This window comes from Canis lupus, chromosome 7, assembly GCF_003254725.2.
Source record: "Canis lupus dingo isolate Sandy chromosome 7, ASM325472v2, whole genome shotgun sequence".
Classification (NCBI taxonomy): Eukaryota; Metazoa; Chordata; class Mammalia; order Carnivora; family Canidae; genus Canis; species Canis lupus.
In genome coordinates this window covers 10,741,673-10,758,089 of record NC_064249.1, presented here as the reverse complement: position 1 = coordinate 10,758,089, position 16,417 = coordinate 10,741,673, and the positions used below count along the sequence as shown (strand labels likewise).

The following is a 16,417-nucleotide window of genomic DNA, read 5'->3' as shown; positions in this document are numbered from 1 at the left end:
GTTCAGCAGTGTGAGCCACATTCCTCCACCCTTCCCCACCTCCCCTGCACTTCCCTAAAGGGTCATACGACTAAGAACGTCCTCTGATTTGGACCAGCCCAGAGGCCAGTCACAGGTGTAGCCCTCAGATCCCACGTAAAGCAAGATGGCCCAGGTGCACCCAGACATCCGTCAGCAGTCTGCAGGTCGCTGGTCCACCCAGGGAAGGACCTGTGCTGGGGCTCTCCCTCACTGACTGCCTCCCCCCCAGCAACTGTTCACCCCCATTAACCTTGCAGGAGGCTCTGCCCAACGGCTGTGGCTGACTCCTGCCACAGAAGCCCCCGCTCCCCGCAGCTACCTGCTGCCTTCACCCGGTCCTGCCCTCTGGCTGGGCTCCCCAGGCACACATCTCCTCTCCTTTGGGAGGAGCAGGGAAGAGGGGAGGAGGGAGGACAGAACTTTGGGGAAGGACCACGATAAGGCTCAAGTTCCCATCTCTCAAGCCTGGGCACCTGTGGACGATCTCATTTCAGAGGAGGCCCGCCAGCGCCAGCAGATGGCCAGAAACGCCTTCCCGTGAACGTGTGCAGGAGGCCAAGCCAACAGACGGCACCGTCCCACTGTCCCCAGTCTGATTCTGAGCCCCCGGTCCTTCCGCTGACTTCATGCTGCCCTCTTTCTCTGGGGTTTCCTTCCGCCTCTCTTGACTTTCCTTCTTTGTCTCTGTCATGGGCTCACCGTGTCCAATGAAACCAAAAAAGGTTGATTTCATCCTTATCTTTATCCCTTCTTGCTCCCTGAACACTCGCAGCTCCCCAATTTCTATTTCCAGTGAGGAGCCCCCTCCTGAGTATCACGCCCTGAACACCCCACCCTGACCTCCTCCAGGCCTCTCAAATTGAACACACTCGAATCTGAACTCGGCTCCCCATAAATCTGACTCTCCCCGCTGAGTCCTTCAGCAGGCTGCAGGGCAGTTAGCCGACCAGCCAGTTTCCCAAGGCGGACACGTGGGCTCCTTGCCGGTCTCCTCTCTGACAGCTCACCAGCCCACAGCGGGCATCAATGACCCCCCAGCTCCTTCCTCCACCTTCATGGCTTTGAGGCCGAAATATGTCACCTCTCAGTCACCCTCATCGCTCCAGCCTGTCCTCCGCAGGCTGTCACCCAATCCAGAACGCTGTCTTGGTTGACTCCTTCCTCATCAACTTGTCACTCAGCTGGCCTCCGCGTCCTGGAGATTCTATGTCCTAGATGTCCCCTCACATCCACTCCTCACATCCACCAGGACCATGGTTCGAGCATCACCATTCCCTCACGGAGCAGCTCCTAACCAGCTTTGCAGACCCGGCTCCTTCTCCAGTCTGCCCTTCAATCTGCCTGCAGAACCACCTCTCTAACATGCACGCCTGACGGTGTCGTGCCTCTGCTCCAGAGAGCTCATGGGGCTGCCCGTTGCCTCCTGAAGGAAGGTCACACTTCTCAGCACAGCACTCAAGGACCCAACTGGTCTTTCCTGGGACCACCACCCACCACGTTCATGTCTTGCTGTGTTGCCTTGGGCACTGCCCCTTCTGGCCATCCACCCCAAAGGACTGCAAGTTTCTTTGCTCTCCTAACACATTGTATTCTATTGCCATCAGCACCAAGTCAGTGCCATCACAGCTGTTCTGGACCATATTCCCCTCAGGTTGAGGAGCCAAGAGTCAGGCAGAAAATGGAACAGAAAGTATGGGAGAGACCAGACCCTTGTTTCAGCTCTAGGTTCTGCAGAGTCAAGCCTCTACACCACTGCTTGGTCTCCTTCACCATCTACTCTTAGAATTTTCCCCAGAGGTGCGTTTGGCTAATGCCATTTCCCCTTGAGTGTCTATCCTGTTGCAATGCCAGATAAATGCACAAAATAATGAATCACGCTCTCTCTGTAGGGTCTCTAAGTTGGAATTCTCCTTGTGACTAGTGGATCTGGCCTGAGAGCTGGCCCTAATGCAGGACTCAGCTAACAGGTTACACTGACGATGATCTAAGGAGCCCAACTCTGTTGGTTCAATTCCAGAAGATGAAAGTTAAAGAGAAGACACTCTCTCACAAGGAGACAACGGGCATCTTCTCTGTGAGTCTAGGACAAATGAAGGCATAGTCAACCCCAAAGTGAGGCCACCAACTATGGAGTGAACTAGAGCAAACATAACTTCAAGGATACATGCCCAGGATGACAGCTTCAAGGCATTTGATAGGCAAGGATTCCCGGGTCATTTCTTTCGCTGTTTCCATTAACCTGTGGGGTAGAGCACAGCAAAGCATCTCAGGAGTTTTTTAATTATGAAGTCTGTCCGTCAGTCCAACAGCATGCCTGTCTCCACACTAGGTGCCATGCAGGATTATGGGGGGAAAGGGGAGAGCTCGCTGTGCAGGATGGAACCAAAGCACATCTAGACCCAGCAGAACTCAATTCTTCACTCCCCTCTCCAAGAGTTAGTTCCTGGAGGTTAGTGCCTATACTCCACAGCACCCTCCCATTGCCCGAGGACAAAGGGCATTATAAGGAGCAAGTAAAGGAGGCCACATAAAACAAACTTCAGGGGTGCCTGGGTGGCTCAATCATTTAAGCGTTCGACTCCTGATCCCAGCTCAGGTCTTGATCTCAGGGTCATGAGTTCAAGCCCTGCACTGGGCTCTGCGCTGGGCATGGAAGCTATTTTTAAACCAATATACTCTGAAATTGCATTGCCAAAAAGAAGCCTGAAACTGTGTGATGCTGGGAGTGGAGCCTACTCAAAAAACAAAACAAAAAACAACTTCACAGGCTTCCTGCATTCCTGTTGAGAGCTAGTCTCCCCCATGGAGCTTAGCTGTCAGAGTGGCCCAGCCCCTAAGCCCAAGCCAACCTGGCCCTGGGGCACCCCTCACCCCCAACCCTTATAGACCAGGATGTTTGAGCAGGGGATACAGGGAGAAAGGGTGGGAGAGGGAGTTGGCAGCTTTCAAGTAGGAGAGACGACCCTTGGCCCACAGATCATGCACCACTTACCCACTCAGCGGTCTCATTTTCCTAATTTCAAAGAACTGGGTCCCTGTATGATTATATCTGTGTGAAGTATGTAAAGGGAAAGTGACAGAAAATTCCAAAGGTCCCAGTGATTCAGCAGAGGAAGCTAGGCATTGATTTCTCAAAGGGATGAGGAGTGAGGAGGGGCTTTCCAGAAAGTTCAGTGGCCAGAAGATAGCCGAGAGCCTCTTACTCCTCACTGACCTGCCTTGAAAATCTAATTTCTAACTTAAGCTCCCAAACGCCTTGGACCTTTATAATAGCTACTTTCAATCTGCTCTGTATTCTGTTTAGTTGAATACATGTCTTAATTCATTTTATTAGACTATAAGCTCTTTGGGAATTAGGACCATTTATTTATTATCTTTCTATCACTCACAAGCCTGGCAAAAGTCCAACATATTCGTTAGCAAATATTATTAAATGAATGAGAAATAAATGAATAGATGAATGGATAAATGGGTGATTGGTGGAAGGGTGGATAGATGAATGGAAGGAAGGAAGAATGAATGGATACATGGAATGGAAAGGTGGGTGGATAGATGGATAGATGGATGGCTGATGGATGGAAAGAATGAATAGAATGGAAGGGCAATGGATTGGAAGGGTGCATGGATGGATAGAAGAGGTGGATGAGTGGACGGAAGGAGTAGATGGAATGGAAGGGTGGATGGATATGTGGGTAAGTAGGCAGGTGGGTGGCTGTTGGACAGATGTATGGATAGATGGAATGGAAAGATGGAAGAATTGTGGGTAGAAGGGTAGGTGGATGGCAGTAGGGCTTCTCACTAGTGCACAGTCTCTGCAGCTAAGCTTACTGTGGAGACATCATCTTCATTTCACTGGACTGACGCTAGACAAGGATTACTAAGCCTGAGAAGATGACACTATTGCCCACAGCTTGGAATTTAGCTGGTTGCCCAGAAAGTGTCAGGGACTGGCAAGCCTGCACCAGGTCATGCTGAGAGAGAACAAAGATTCCCTGATGGCATGCTGAGACTAGAGCTTAATTTTTTCAGAGCCTAAAGAAAAGTTGCTTTACACGTTTCTCTTTCCTGCCTCAAACAAAATCCTATAGAAAAAAGTGCATGTTGGGAAGGTGCCAATGAATCAAGGACTTGTAACCCCGACAGGGTGTATGAGATTAGATGTGTGGCCCTACAGTGGTACAGGCAGTGGCAGAAGGTGGGGCTGAGCACCTAAAGGCACTGCACACCCTCCTGAGGAGGGTCAGGATTCCCCTCCTCCGACACAAGCACATATAACAACTAGTAGGGAGGCAAGGGCTCATTATAAGCAGATTCTGGGCTCCACCCCTGGAGATTCCGATCTCAGGTCATGGTCTTAACCCTAGATGTCATTCAGAGACACCCTGCCTTGAACTGTTGTGTTGAGATTCCAGGGTGAGAGCCAGAAGATGATTTTAACAATCTCACCAAGCTGGAAATTATCAGCACAAGCCATAAGAATAGCCCATAACAGTATATAGGCTTGCCCAGCCTTTGAAAAATGCAATATAAAAAACCTTAGAGGGAAAAGAAAAAGATTGAGGGGCTACATGACTTCATTATAAAGTGACTCTTTCACTTTACCAAAGATCTCATTCAAACAGTGAGATGCCTGGTATATTTAAAGTAGAATTCAACAGGCAAAAATTCTCTCTGTATGCCTAACTTTCTCCCTGTTCATTGATCTAGTCTATATACTTTGTGTGTAAAGTGAGACAAACCCATAATAAATAAAATATCAAAAAATTGCCTGGCATTCCTTTCTCAGGTCCTTAAAGTTATGAGCCCCAGAAAGTGAGTTGGGGGCAGGGGGGAAGCCTCTTGTAAGCATTGCCTTCAGAGTAAGACTGACTGAGCCCAAGCTGACCCTCAGAAGGCCTCTCCCCATGCAGCAGAGCTCAGGGTGCACCTGTCTTTCCAGAAGCCCATGCACCATCAGCTGACACTCTGAAGCTGTCAGAAGGGAAGGAAGGATTCATTTTTCATATCCCCACATGAGCATGTCTGTAGTCAGGGCTGGCCTGGTAGGATGTGCTACTGTGTCCAGGACAAAGCAGGGGGACGTCCCAACAACCTAAACACAGGCGTTACTCATTTCATTGCCCTTTGGTTTACTGCCCTTAGCAGGTACTGTGCAGGTTTTAGTTTAGTTTTTTTTTTTTTTTTTTTAACAAACCAAACGTTTGTGGCAACCCTGCATCAAGCAAGTCTGTTGGCACCATTTTTCCAATAGCATTTGCTCTCTCTGTGTCTCTGTGTCACATTTTGGTAATTCTCATATTTCAAATTGTTTCATTATTATAATTTCTTATCATAACCTGTGATCAATGATTATGACTCACTGAGAGCTCAGATGATGGTCAGCATTACTTGACAATAAAACCTTTTAAGTTAAGGTATGTAGGGGCACCCGGGTGCCTGTAGTGGTTCAGCGTCAGCCTTCAGCTCGGGGCGTGATCTCGGGGTCCTGGGATCGAGTTCCACTTCAGGCTCCCCACAGGGAGCCTGCTTCTCCCTCTGTCTATGTCTCTGCCTCTCTCCCTGTGTCTCTCATGAATAAATAAAATCTTTAAAGATAAATAAATAAAATTAATTAAGATATGTAGCTTGTTATCTTTGATATGTTATTGCATGCTTTCGACACGTTATTTTAGATACGTTATAGGGTCGTGTAAACATAACTTTATATGCACTGGGAATACATTTGATCTGCTTTATTGCCACATTTGCTCTATTGCAGTGGTCTGGAACCAAACCTGCAATGTCTCTGAGGTATGCCTGTAAAAGTCTGGTCAGAAGAGAAAACAAAGAGATCACACTCTGCCTTCTTTGTGTGGTGGCTCCAATGGTTAGGTGACCAGGAGCACGATCCCAGCAGCCTGCAGTGCTTTCCCTCTTCCGGCCTTCTCTGCAGTCAGTGATCTAGGTCAGTGACCATCATAATGGGTCAGAGAAGAGAATAAAAAAGCAGATCCTTCAGGCAAACTATGAAAACTTGGCTGAGAATGTGCTGCAAGGTTTATGGGAGAATGAGCAAATGAGATGTAAAGCACATGCAAATTCGCCCGTCAGGGCATCCTGAGCCAGGCTTATTCTCTTTAATCTCTGGCTGCATGATCCTTGTGAAGATCATATCCTACACAGAAGTGGGGAGCCAGGGATGCCTGGGTGGCTCAGTGGTTGAGCGTCTGCCTTTGGCTCAGGGCGTGGTCCTGGGGTCCTGCGATCGAGTTCCGCATCAGGCTCCCCACTGGAGCCTGCTTCTCCCTCTGCCTGTGTCTCTGCCTCTCTCTGTGTGTCTCTCATGAATAAATAAGTACAATCTTAAAAAAAAAAAAAAAAGAAGAAGTGGGGAGCCTTTCTAATTCCTGTCACCTTCTGGAATGTTCTACGAGAAGTCCGTCACACCCAGGAAGGCTTGGCTCTTGGGGTCCAAGGCTACCCTGGCAGAAGCTGATGCTCTGGACCACATGAACTCCCTAGGGATCCCACTTTGGGGATTGGCACCAATAGCAGATAGTGTGCTCAGGGTTAGGGCTGTCCTGTCCGCCTCACCCCTGGAGGCTGGTGCCACTTGCCCCTCTACTATTGCTTCAGGATTCCACTGGGAAGATGCCATGCAGGGGAGTTCATCCTCTGTGAAGTGGGAACTGAGAGGCTAACGAAGTAGTCTCCCTGCCCAAATGAGCAGAAATTGGTGTTATTCCCCTCTGGTATGCCCTTCCCTTCAGAAAAGACACAAAAATCCACAGGAAAGATTCTTGCATATAGCACAGAGAGGAAGGGCCTCTTCTGGGGCACGTGGGACATGTGTGCAGTGCCCCATGAAATCCTTTCTGCTGAATTCTTCTTTCGGGACAAAGGACAGAGGTCAGCAGAGAACTGACCTCCTGGACAACGTGCTGGGGACGAGGGTGCTGACAGCTGCCTCGGGGGGTTGGGTGGGGTCTGATACTGGCTTAGCTCTGCGATGCTTGCTGTTGGCGGGCAAACGGTCTGTCCCTCTCATAGATGCCTCTGTCAGCCCAGCTCCCATCTGATTCCCATCCCTGAAAAAAATACCAGCAGCAGCCAGTGAACCACCCGCCTCTGCCCCTTTGTTCTCACAGTGTTGCTGCTGCTGCTACGGCCCGCAGAACAGATCTAATCCTGGCTACAAACAACCCGAGGACATTGGCGGACAGAAAGACTGAAGTCTGGCTGGTCTGGATCCAGCCTGCACCCACAGGGCTCCTCCACGCTTCTCCAAACTCACATGAGGGGAGAGGACCATTTATTCTTGTGGAAGGGAGCAAGGCCGCCGGTCTGGGGCATCTGAGGAGCCAAAGGCAGCACGAGGTGGGCCTCTTACAGACTGTGAGTGGTCAAAATGAAGGCAGAAAGGTGAGAAAGGAGAGGAAAAGAGCAGAAAGAGGCCCAGGAGGGAAGGGGAGAAAGACAGTAGAGGAAGAGGGGAGGGAGACAAAGATGACCCAGAAGGGGAGAGAGAGGAGGGTGGAAGGAAGAGGGCTCCAGGTGGCCACTGCTGCCTCACTGCACCTTGCTGTCCCGGCCCGCACCTCCCTGAAGGGGGAAGGCTCTGATCACAGCAAGTACATCCTCTAGCATCATGCCTTCTGGACTCACACTGGGGCATCCCTCTAGGCCCGGCCTCACCAACCTTAGAGAGCATTTGCGGAGCAGCCGGGGCCAGACCTGCCAGCAGGCTCGAGATCACCATGCCTGTCCCCTGGCTGCGTCCGCCCAGACCCTGGTTGGAAGGATACTGTAGTGTCTTCATATAGTTCTGGATTGCCTGGAGCCAGTCTGGGATGGTCATCGACAGCCTGTAGTTTGGAACCTGGGGTACTGAAGGCTGCAAAGAAGTAGAGAGAGAGCTCATTATCAAGGAGGTGCCCCAGGGCCCAAGGTCTGAAGGCAGGCACTGGGCTGAGAGCACCAGAGAGCTGCTCCTGACAGCAGACGGCCACCTGCACAAGGTCTCCCCAGACCAGGTGGTCCCCTTGTTGAAATTTTGCTTCTCTGTGTTCCCTCCATACACACTCTGCCCTGGGGCAGCACAGCTCTCTATGGCCCTCTGTGTGTTGTGAATGTGAACGCAGCCAGCCTCCCCCTGGGAGCCTCAGCGTCTCCCTGAAACCAAGGACCATGTCTTATAGCGTCCCCCACTGAGCCTGGCCCAGGATGTTCACAGAGGTGCCCCACTGACCCTCACATTTTTTCTGCATGACTAACCTCTCATTACATGGCTGGTGTGACCCATTATACTCCAAGGCACCACTGAACACAAGATGAATGGTGCCCTGAAGAAATGCAACGTGGTGCCACACGTGCCATCTCTCCTCAACCACACACCCATGGTACCCATGAGCCACCTCCCTGAGTTTGGCCCCAGTGGATTAGGAAAGATTCCCCCCTTGGCATGACTCCAGGTAAGTGCAGCCCCTCTGACTCATGAGCCATCTTACCCTTTCACCCCTCCCAGCTGCCCAGGAGCCCCTTCCTTTCCTCTCCTGCCCCTGAGTCAACACTCACCAAGTGTCTATAACTGAGGGCATGAAGTTCTAAGCACAGCTGGGAAGAGAAAGGAGCAACAGCAGGTGAGGACTGGAAATAGGGAGGTAAGGGGCACCTGGGTGGCTCAGTCGGTGAAGCGTCATGATCTCAGGGTCCTGGGATCGAGCCCCACGTCAGGCCCCCTGCTCAGCAGGGAGTCTGCTTTTCCCTCTGCCTCTGCACTTGCCATAGTTCTATCTCTCACTGTCTCTCTAATAAATAAAGTCTTAACAAGAGGAAGGAAAGGGGGAGATAAGTGCCTCTTCTCAGGAATTTTGAGCTAAGATACCAGCTCTGAGACACGGGGCAGCTCTGAGCGCCCCTGCCAACGAGGCCAGGAATAAAAACAAGCAGGGGCGGCCAATCCAGCCACTCCTGGGAGGCAAGGGACATTGTGCACCTTCTTCCCCCATACGCTTCTCACTCTGTTCAGCTTGGCCTCTGGTGAGGCGGGGCTGTTGGTGACAGAGACTGGTGGCCCACATGAGCCTGTGGCTCCGGCAGGGCTGCCGCCAGGAAGGAAAGAAAAGGCTCCTCCAGGCTTAAGCCACTTAGGGAGGAGCAGAAGGGGCCGCAGGACGGATTAGTTCATCCTGGAGAAAAGAGGGAATGGGAGGCCCTGGGGATTTAGCGCTCAGCTGCTGGAAGGTGAAGCGGCTGGTGGAGAGATCCAGGCACCCACGGGGGAGGCTGGCTGGGCCCCAGGGACGGACACCGTCGAAGGACCCAGCTCTCTCCCTGCTGTGCACGCTCAGGCACGGCAGGGACGCTGGAGGGGTGCGCTGCCCTGTGGCCTGCAGCAGGGCCTGTTCCAGACTCCCGCACCTTCCACACCTTCTACACCTTTAGTGGCATTTGCGGCATTTACTTAAAACGCCACCTGACATTCTTTTCCTCTCGGAGCTTCTCTTTCCTCTTGGCTTTGCAACTTTTGTACTTCGCAGCAATTGCCCCTTCAGCAGAAAGGAAACTTGTCACGCGTCCTATTTCACAGCCAAGGTGCTGAGTGTGTGTGAATGTGAGGGTGTGTGTGTGTGTACACGCACGCACAGCGGTTCTGCAAACCGCTGTTTACAACACATCAAAAATCTTATTTCTGTCTTGGAGAATAATTTTAGGGAGTAAAATGTGCCCACTTGGCCACTGGCTTCCATGACCCTCCCACGTGGGCAGCTGTGCGCATGCACACACAGGCACACAGAGATTAAATGTATATATTATGTATTATGTACATGTATATATTACGTATCCTTGTATTTCTGCCCTTACAAAGGCTAAGCGAAGCCTCAATCTTGTTTATTCGCAGTAACATCCACTGATCTACCCGTACCTGGAAGTCTGCGTAAGAACGTGCCAGAGATTTCACAGAGAAGTGAGGAGAGAAGGGGAGATGTGAACAGACATCTCTTTAGCACCTGCCACGTTCCAAGCTCAAGGGGGAGGGAATGCAGAGACGGAGGAAGGATGGAGGGAAATTATGCAGCATTAAGGCACGAGTGTATTTCTACTCAGAAAAGTGTTAACACAAAAGATGGTAGGCATGGATAAATGTCCCCAAAGAATCACTGGCCACCTAAGGGATACTTAGATGGGTGTCCCTTGGCCAGAGCCCTGCCATAGCCAGAGAGACTTGTTTCAGAGGTGTCTCTAGAGGCCAACCACCAAATCATTTCAACTTCCCCAAGCTCAACAGAGCCCACAAAAGCCAGATGATGGTAGGGGGGGTGGGGGGAGCCAGGCAGCAGCTGGTCCTCAGAATAGCAGCCCCCTGGCGCCCAAGGGCTTTTGAAAACAGCTGCCTGGTTACCTCAGTCCAGGCTGAGAGAATGCAGGAGCTGTGGCCACATTCCACAAGCCCCAGCTGGGGATCAGGGCTGCAGTGGGGAGAGGAACTGAGACAGCTGAGGGGCTGATGTCATCAGGCTACAACTCACCCCGCTGTCTGGGAGAGCTGGCTGGGGCTCAGGCTGGGGGCAGGCTCCCAACCAGCTCCTCAGGCCAGCATTGCCCCCACCGGAGGATGGACTATATAATAAACCAGACGGGCTCCTTGGCCGGTAATTATGAGACAAAGATCTGAGTTCCTGCTCCGTCACCTACTCACAGTGGACCCTGGTCAAGCTCCATGACCTCTCTAAGCTTCTGTTTCTCTCCTGATAAAATAGGAGACTATCACCTACTTCAAACCTCCTGGGCCAGTTGTAAGGGTTGGAGGACCTTATGTATAAAGCAGGCAACTTGGGATCAGCCCTCGGAAGTCTGGAAGGGTTGGCTATGTTATTATTCATCAACGACGTGACGTGTTTTTAGGATCTAGACCAGGGAAGCATGAATGGTCTTCACTTTTCTACAACTAGAAGACAGATTCTGTGTAGAACATCACAAGGATGCCTTCTCAGCCTAATGGAAGAGAACATATCCACTTCCCCATGGGGACACGTCTTGACCATGAGCTAATAACCTTTATTCATGAAGACCTCCAACAAAATTATAAGAAAACTCTTCAGGGGCACCTGGCTGGCTCAGAGGGCACAGCATGCGACTCTTGATCTAGGGATCATGAGTTCCAGCCTCACACGGGGTGTAGAGATTACTTAAAATAATACAAAATACAAGAAAATTCTTCAGGCCTCAATGAAAAAAAAAAAAGGTCTAAAAGGTCGAAGCAACCCAATGTCCACTGACAGGTGAATGGACAAACAGAATGTGGTATCAGAGCCCCTGGCTGGCCCAGTCAGTAAAGCATGTGACTACTGACCTCAAGGATGGTGAGTTTGAGCCCCACGCTGCGTGTACCTTATTCTTTAAAATGTACTAAGTACATACAGTGGCCTTAAAAAAGGACATTTTGACACAAGCTGCGACATGGATGAACCTCGAGAACATTATAAGTGAAATAAGCCACACACAAAAGGACAAATATTATATGATACCTCTCATCAGCAGTCGCCCTTTATCCATAGGGCATCCATTCTGAGATCCCCCCCCCCAACAGATGCCTAAAACTGCAGATAGTACCAAAACCCTATATATACCATGTTTTTTTCCCCATGCATACATACCTATGATAAGGTTTAATTTATAAATTAGGCACGTTAAGGAGATTAAAATGATAATCAACAATAAAAAAGAACAAGGATAACCATATACTCTAGTGAAAATTAGGAGTATGATCTTTCTCAAAATCTCTTTATTGTACTCACCCTTCTTGAGATATGAGGTGATAAAATGCCTACATAATGAAATGAAATGAGGAGAATGAGGTACATTGTGACGTAGCATTAGGCTACTATTGGCCTTTTGATCACAGATTCAGAAAGAGGATCATCTGCTTCCAGATGGCAAGGGACACTGGGTGACAGAACCCATGGAAAGCGAAGCAGTGGACAAGGGGGGACAACTGTATGAGGCTCCTACAGTCATCAAGTTCATATCGACAGCAGAAAGGTGGTTGTCAGGGACCGATGGGAGGGAGGGAAGTTTCAGCGAGGGAAGTTTCAGCAAGGGAAGAAGGAAAAGTTCTGGAGATGGAACAGTGTTGGTGTACAACCGTGTGATTATTTCATGCACAGAACCGTACACTTAGAGGTGGTTAAGATGGCAAACTATATGTTATGTACATTTTACCACAATTTTTTAATTGAAAAGACAATTCCCAAAGGAAGTGAATAAAGATTTGAAAAAAAATATTCAAGCTCACTGATCATTTAAGAAATATCAAATGCCACTTTCACCTCCAATTAGCAGAGATATTCTGAAATGTGGACGCTAATGCTGTCAGGGATGCTCTTTATAAAGCATGACAGAAACATAAATTATTAACAACCTTTTTATGCCCATAGCACACTCCTTTTTTTTTTTTCTTCCTGACAGGTCCTAAGAGTCCCTCCTGGTGTTATTTCCCTGCCCTGTTTCACCCGAAACCCCAGCCTAGACCTTCCATGGTCCTTCCTCTCAAGGTTCCTGCTGCCTGCCCCCAGCCCCTCACGTCACAGCCCAGGTGATCAAGATGGAATCCAGAAGGAAGATCTACACAGGCACTGCGCTTATGGTCTGGAGTTGGGGGACCCCGGGAGGTGGGGGGCAGGAGGTAGGAGCGAGCAGGGTAGACGGAAAGACAGTTGTTCAAGAAACACGAAACAAACTACAGGCAAAGGCTTTTGTGGCCAGGCTCTCTCTCATCCCGTTCGTGGCAAACGTAATTACCTGTCCAAAGAATGCAGGGAGGGATGTGAACGGACACAGGTGTGGAACTGGCATCCCCACAAGCAAGAGAAGGGGGAAGCCAGAAAAGGAACCGGTGAGGCAAGCCAGAATGGGCACCAGGAATCTTCAACATGAAAGAACACAGAGAAAGCAAAGCCTTTTGCTGTCCCTGTTCTGGAAAATACAGGTGCCTGTGCAGACACCAGGCTGAAGAGTCTTCTCTGGCAACTTGGAAAAGCAGCATGGAACATCCACTCATGAGCCCAGGATGGACGCCCCAGGCCTCCGCATCGGAGGCAGCCAGGAACCTGCTGGTGGTGGCCTGGTACAGAGCTCTGGGGGAGGGGGGTGCTCAACCTTGGGCCAAGCAGGAAGGACAGACCATGGTTCTGAATCCAGGACAGAGGCCGGAGTGGGCTCAACCTGTGTGAGCTTGTGGGGAGTGGGGGGCAGCAGCAGGGTCCTGACTTACACATCTCCACTCAGGCTCACACTTCTTTACTCAGGCAAAGCTGAGCGCCCCCTAAAAGTGAATTATTTCCCTATTTATTTATTTACTTACTTACTTACTTACTTAATTTAATTTCCCAATTTAGAATCAACATGAGGATTAGGCACAACAACATGGGATCTCTAAGAAACCACTGCTGTTTCCTACTGAGTCCATTCTGGTCACCCCTTGGAGAGTCCAGCTCAGCCGATACAGGAGCAGGAGGAGCTATTTCCTAGCACACCTCGCTGTTTTTTCTGGGCCATCCACTGTCTCTGCCTCTCCCCTCTCTTCCTCTATCATCTTCCAACTGACTCTGCTGCTTTTTCATACTTTCCCTGAAAAGCCCTGGCCTCCACCTAGTCAGCTGCTACCTTGGACCCAGTAACCACCTGGGGACAGGCCTGAAGCCACACATTTAAAAGGAGGTTTGCAGAAACAGTAGCTGCCTCCCCTTCCCCAGCCCAGGTAGGGGTACCTGGACCCCAGGCAGAGGTACCTGGACCTGTGGGCAGAACTTCCCATGGCTGCTAACAAAATGTCCTGCAAAGAAGTGTCATTCAGTTCTCCTCTTAAACTCTGGTATCTTCCCTCGTCACCTTTTGCTTCTTAGTCTATATTTAATTGCCAAAAAAGGTTAGTCTCCCTGAAACTCTCCAATCCTTTACTACCTCCGCCCCAGCCCGCTTCTGTACAAAGTCCTCAGCAAGACACCGGTTAAAGGAGAAAAGGACATGGGCCCAAAGGGAGAAGTGTGCCAAGCTGAGTGCATGAACAGCCCTTGGACCAGAGAGGAGTGACCCCCTGGAACCAGGAGCTGTTTTGAAGCTGTTCCCATCTCAGGACCTAGGTAGGGGTCTGGGAATGTCAGGACCTGGGGGACGGGACGCCTAGGGAAGAGCTGGAGGTGCAGGACCAGCTATTATGATGCAATGTAAAAGAAATGTTAAAGGTCTTTTCTTTATTTAGGGTCAAAGTGCCAAGGCCTATGCTTGGCCAGGGTTTTTCCTGGCTTGGCAGGAATTCTCATGTGACTTCAGGTCACTGTGAAAATATAATACGGTGTGACTGCTATACAGAAAAGGGAACTGGTTTGTTTTGTTTTTTTTCTTTAGGAACACAGTATTCAGCCACAATAATGGAAGCATCAGGTACAGGCCTCAGGGAGTAGTAATCTGTGTTCGAAACTGCTCAGGCAACATTTTGAATATAGTGTTTCACATGTGCTTGTTTTGGAGGTGACAAACTAGCCAGGGTCCTAGAATGAGGAGGGGTGCCTGGGTGGCTCAGTTGGCTAAGCATCTGCCTTCGGCTCAGGTCATGATTCCAGGGTCCTGGGATCAAACCCCACATGAGGCTCCCTGCTCAGTGGGGATGCTGCATCTCCCTCTCCCTCTCCCTCTGTTCACTCATGCTCAGTCATGTTCTCTTTCACTCTCTCGCTCTCTATCTCAAATAAAGAAATAAAATCTTAAAAAAAATATTAAAAAAAAGAGGATGAGGAGAGTGCTTTGATCTGGGGACTGTGACACTACTGACACAGTGAAAGGAGTTACAAGTGTGAACAAAGAACTAAAGGAATATTCAGAATGAGGGAAGGTGACAGTTCTGAGGACTTGTCCCAAGTCAACTCTGTTGTCACACAGATCAGCACAGGAAACCTGGAGACGCATGGGTCATATCTCCCCAAGGGACTGGAGAGCTGGAAAGAACTTGACATGAAATCTGGTCTACTCCCATTGTATGGATGAGAAAACTAAGGCCAGAGATTTTAAATGAGTGGCTGAGGCCACAAAGCTAGAGGGAGCACAACCAGGACTAGAATTCAGGCCCTTGATTTTTACTCCACATCCCTTCCTTACTCCCAGGGCGTCGGGTCCTAACATTCTAGGGAGCTGAGAGCTGTGTGCTCAAAGGAGGTCGACGACATGTGCTGCCCCGATTCAAAGGGCAGCATGAGAATCAGTGGGGACATGGGGCTAAAGGTGAAGAAGGGGAGTTTCCGTTCCAACTAAGAGTTTCCCAACCACCAAGACCTAAATCTGGCCGGGCCCCAGGGCCAGCTGCCCGGGAGGTGGCAAGCCCCCTAGCCCTAACAAGGTCTTTGGAAAGAAGGGATTGTGCTGAGAGGTGGGAGATGGCTCTCCACCAAAACAAACATCCCCTGATTCCTGTGGGGAAAAGGGGTTCCCCCCCCCACACACACACACAAGGCCAGGAGGAAGATGACATCACAGTTAGAAGCAGGGTCAAGTGCTCAGGAGGCTCAATGAGAATGGCAGCATGGGACAGCAGGAACAGGCCTGTGGCCCCTGTGGCCACCTCTTTTCCAGGTTTAAAGGGTCCCCGGGTCCTCCCTAAGCAAAGCAAGGCTCACTCACGTTAGCATGAGATCTGAAGTCAGAACAACCAGCCAGGACCAGTGTCATTCTCATGCTCAAGGAAAACCCAGTAAGAGTGATCGCAGCTTGACACTGAGGCAGGACAGAGCCTCATGGGGCATAACGGAGAGCTCCTCGACCTGCTGGTAATAAAACACTAACGGGCTGCAGCAGGAAGCTCACTGGGCTCCGTCACTTCCCCAAGGGCACACACCGCTTTCCAGCCTGCAGGGCTCAGATGCTCAGGTCACCGGATGCTCTAGGTTGGGCATTCAGCCAGATGGCCTTTCAGGTCTCAGGTCTGGAATTCCTAGACCAGCTCAGGAATCTTCTCAGCCACACCAGTGTTCCCGGGAGGGAAACGGAAACCATCTGCAGCATTTCTCCGCAGCCTGCATTTTGATGTCTCATATAGTGACCACCGCACATCTCCTTCCCTCCCTTCGTCTTACTAACTATATCCTTGGCCACCAAACTCAGTCGGCTGGCTGGCTTCTCTCCAAGGTAGAAAGAGTTTCACTCCCGAGCCTCTTTCTCTATCCAGTGAGACTAATGCATCATGTGTCCTGGAAAGTCCCTTTTAAGCCATAGCCAAAACTCTTCCTTTTTTTTTTTTTTCCTTACGAGGAGCCCAGATAAGCTGGGAAAAGAGATCGTTCACTGCTTTGCAAGTTTCAGAGGTGAAAGTCACCCCCATGAAAAAAAAAATTGGCAAAAAGTCTAGAAATGATTCACGCTGAGAAGT

At 50.1% G+C, this 16,417-nt stretch overlaps 1 protein-coding gene across 4 annotated transcripts in view; it reads right to left on the bottom strand.

The window, feature by feature from the left end:
* VASH2 (vasohibin 2) overlaps positions 1-16,417 on the bottom strand; it is a 38,973-nt gene that overhangs the window by 21,094 nt on the left and 1,462 nt on the right. For 2 of the 4 annotated variants that reach the window (XM_025429897.3, XM_025429896.3), the window contains exons 3-5: positions 7,806-7,894; positions 3,014-3,070; positions 2,186-2,260 (exon numbers count right to left, since the gene is read on the bottom strand). In XM_025429897.3, the coding sequence (XP_025285682.1) occupies positions 2,186-2,260; positions 3,014-3,070; positions 7,806-7,894 (221 nt within the window). The remainder of the gene's footprint in view (positions 1-2,185; positions 2,261-3,013; positions 3,071-7,805; positions 7,895-16,417) is intronic. The other 2 variants (XM_025429899.3, XM_025429898.3) reach the window with 1 other exon arrangement.